The sequence below is a fragment of the Octopus sinensis genome, linkage group LG14 (assembly GCF_006345805.1).
Source record: "Octopus sinensis linkage group LG14, ASM634580v1, whole genome shotgun sequence".
NCBI classification, from domain to species: domain Eukaryota; kingdom Metazoa; phylum Mollusca; class Cephalopoda; order Octopoda; family Octopodidae; genus Octopus; species Octopus sinensis.
The window spans coordinates 50,531,870-50,535,937 of NC_043010.1; the positions used below are offsets into that span (position 1 = coordinate 50,531,870).

At 40.4% G+C, this 4,068-nt stretch overlaps 1 protein-coding gene across 1 annotated transcript in view; it reads right to left on the reverse strand.

Annotated features, from left to right (window-relative positions):
- Positions 1 to 3,796, reverse strand: part of LOC115219476 — a 13,037-nt gene extending 9,241 nt beyond the window's left edge. Inside the window, exon 1 of the mRNA XM_029789646.2 lies at positions 3,465 to 3,796. Coding sequence (XP_029645506.2) covers positions 3,465 to 3,525 — 61 coding nt within the window. The 5' untranslated portion in view covers positions 3,526 to 3,796. The remainder of the gene's footprint in view (positions 1 to 3,464) is intronic.
- Positions 3,797 to 4,068: the final 272 nt, after the last annotated feature.

A 4,068-nucleotide genomic window follows, 5' to 3' on the forward strand; every position in this document is an offset into this window, starting at 1 on the left:
CCGTCTACCAAATCCACTCACAAGGCTTTGGTCGGCCCGTGGCTATAGTAGAAGACACTTGCCCAAGATATCACGCAGTGGTACTGAACCCGGAACCATGTGGTTGATAAGCAAGCTATTTACCACACAGTCATTCCTATGCCTATATCGATGTCGATAAAATATATAAATTATGGCAATCTTTCGGTAAAAGTCCATGATGTCACAAGTGAGTGTGTGCCATTGTGTTTCTTCTGCTCGTTACAGCTTAATAAACACACACACACACACACACACAACACACACACACATGACTGGTATTATATACTAATATCGTAACATTGCTTAAATTACATATGCTTGTCTATCTAACACACAGCCAGATGAACACTAGTAGCGTGACAAAAGGCATTTAATTCTTTATTATATCTACAGCTCGACTGTAAAGTGAAGTTAGCATTAATTTGTTGAGTGTGGCACAAATTTGTTGAGTGCAGACAAAGACAATCCAAATAAGACTTTATATCTATTTCTTTACTACCCACGACAAACGGATTAAGTCGATTATATCGATCCAATGCGTAACTGGTACTTTATTTATCGACCCCGAAAGGATGAAAGGCAAATCGACCTCGACGGAAATTGAACTCAGAACGAAGCGGCAGACGAAATACTGCTAAGCATTTCGCCCGGCGTGCTAACGTTTCTGCCAGCTCGATCTTGGCCTTAGAAATGTATGGCTTTCTACCTCTGATAGTAATCATTATTATTAATTACTGTTTTCAAGGTCAGTGGACTGGCAGAATCGGGGGAGTGGTGGACAAAATACATTATGTAGCCTTGGGTGACAGAATAAATAATGACAAAGGCCAGTGCTAAAGTAAGTAATGTTAGAAATAAGTGGGGTGGTGTGGATTAACCCTTTCGTTACAAACCCGGCTGAAACTGGCTCTGGCTCTGAGTACAAATGTCTTGTTTTCATAAGTCTTGAATTAAAAGCTTCCACCAAACCTTAGCCACAATTTATGTTCCTAACACAAGCTGAACGATAACTAAGTTATTTTACTAAATTCTTTGTTATATTTAAAGTAATTGAAAGAGCATCTCAAAATAAATACAGTAACGAAAGGGTTAAGGTTAGGTTGCTAAATGTTAGAATCAGTGGGGCAACATAGACAAGTGTTAGGGTGGTGTATGATGATAGAGTCAGTGGAGTCGTTGACCAAATGCCTTGCAGTATTTAGATACATTTATTCCTATCCCAAGTTCAAATCATAAGACTACACACCTTTTCTTATCCTTTTCCTTTTCTTTATTGGGAAGATGAACAATATAAATTAGCCAAGTACCCTTTCCCTCCAATACAAAATTTGTGGCAAGAAGGGAGCCTCCATCTGATCAATCAACCTACAAAGAAATATCAACCAAAGAGCCCTCAAATGTTACGTTGAACTGGACTGGATCGTCCAGTGGTGGAATCATGGACCAAATGCCTTGCAGTATTCAGTTACATTTATTCCTATCTTGAAGGCGCATGGCTCGGTGGTTAGAGCGTCGGGTTCATAATCATGAAGTAGCGAGTTCGATTCCCGGACTAGGTTATGTGATGTGTTCTTGAGCAAGACATTTTATTTCACATTGCTCCAGTTCACTCAGCTGTAGAAATGAGTTACAATGTCACAGGTGCCAAGCTGTATCAGCCTTTGCTTTTCCCTGGGACAATATCGGTAACATGGACAATGGAGGCTGGTATGCATGGGCAACTGCTGGTCTTCCATAAACAACTTTGCCTGGACTTGTGCCACAGAAGGTAACTTTCTATGTGCAATTCCATGACAATTCATGACCAAAGAGGGCCTTTACCCTTTTTATTCATAACCAAAGTTTAAATCATTAAAAGACCAACTTTGCTTCTCATTTTTTTTTCCTTTATTGGGAAAATGAATTATAAAAACTAACCCAGTACCCTTTCCCTCCAATAAAAAATGTGTGGCAAGAATGGGACCTTTATGCGATCATTCGACCTACAAAGAAATATCGGCTAAAGAGCCCTCAAATGTTATCTTGAATTGGTTTGGATTGCCCACATTCAGTTAACGGAAGGATGAAAGTCCCATCGTGTTCTCTCCACCAACAACGGTTTGATGTAGAGGCCATGAATTTGAGCTTGAAATCATACTAGTTTGATGAGACTACTCTGCTACACAAGTTCGACATGGCTTGGCAGAGGGATGTAGTTTTTATGCTCATACCTAGAAGTAGTTAAGTCGATTACATCGACCCTAGTACTAAATTGGTACTTGTTTTATCGACGCCGAAAGGATGAAAGGTAAAGTCGACTTCGGTGGAATTTAAACTCAGAACGTAAAGACGGACGAAATACCTATTTCTTTACTACCCACAAGAGGCCAAACACAGAGAGGACAAACAAGAACAGATAAACGGATTAAGTCGATTATATCGACCCTAATCAGTAATTTGTATTTATTTAATCGACCCCGAAAGGATGAAAGGCAAAGTCGACCTCGGCGGAATTTCAACTCAGAACGTAGCGGCAGACGAAATACCTATTTCTATTTCTTTACTACCCACAAGGAGCTAAACACAGAGAGGACGAACAAGGACAGACAAATGGATTAAGTCGATTATATCGAACCCAGTGCGTAACTGGTACTTATTTAATCGACCTCGAAAGGATGAAAGGCAAAGCCGACCTCGGCGGAATTTGAAATCAGAACGTAACGGCAGACGAAATACCGCTAAGCATTTCGCCCGGCGTGCTAACGTTTCTGCTAGCTCGCCGCCTTAAATACCTATTTCTTTACTACCCACAAGGCGCTAAACACTGAAAGGACAAACAAGGACAGACAAACGGATTAAGTCGATTACATCGACCCCAGTGCGTAGCTGGTAGTTAATTTATCGACCCCGAAAGGATGAAAGGCAAAGTCGACCTCGGCGGAATTTGAACTCACAACGTAACGGCAGACGGAATAAGGGTAAAGACCCCCTTCGGTCATGAATGACCATGGGATTGCACCTAGAAAGTTACCCTCCTAGACACAAGTCCGGGCAAGGTTGTTTATGGAAGGCCAGCAGTCGCCCATGCATACCAGCCTCCCCTCTCCACGCCACCAGTGTTATCCAAGGGAAAGACAAAGGTCGACACAGCTTGGCACCAGTGACGTCGCAACTCATTTCTACAGCTGAGTGAACTGGAGCAACGTGAAATAAAGTGCCTTGCTCGAGAACACAACACGCAGCCCGGTCCGGGATTCGAGCTCACAACCTCACGATCGTAAGCTCGACGCTCTAACCACTGAGCCAGGAATATGGCTACGCATTTCGCCCGGCGTGTTAACGTTTCTGCCAGCCCACCGCTTTTAAAAGCTGTCATTTTGTCTAGCTCACTCACGATTCTGTTAATTTGCTACCTAAACGAGGGTTAAGTAATTTTTAATATGAAGAAAATGATTATAACTTACATTTTTGTGTGTGGATCGATGAGAAGCACAAAATTAATACAACGCAAATAAAGCTCTTCATTTTCTTTTTCTATAGCTTCTTGTAACTTATGAAATTCTTCTTCTTCTTCTTCTTCTCCTTCCTTTTCTTCCTTTTCTCTCACCAAGCAGTAAGGGACAATGAAATAACAAAATGGCTCGAACTGAAGCTATATCTGAGGCTTTTATATATACTTCCGCGACGAATAAATAAATAAATAAATACAAAAAATATACACAGTAAATACAAAAATTAAATATTCGAAATACACTCAAAAACAATGAAATAAAAACGTGCCTGTTTAAATGTTAATACGTCTGCGTGTAGGTGAATGTGTGTGTGTGTGTGTGTGCATATATGTATGTAATTATGCATGTGCATATTTATGTACACACACACATACACATATTCACACACACACACACACACACACGCAGTCACTTTAACATTTGAACAGACATGCTTTATGTTGTTTTGTGTGTATTTTGTTTAAGTCTCGTGTTACTATGTATATTTTTATTTATTTATTCATCACCAAAGCATACATACATACATACATACATACACATACAGACACACCTATCA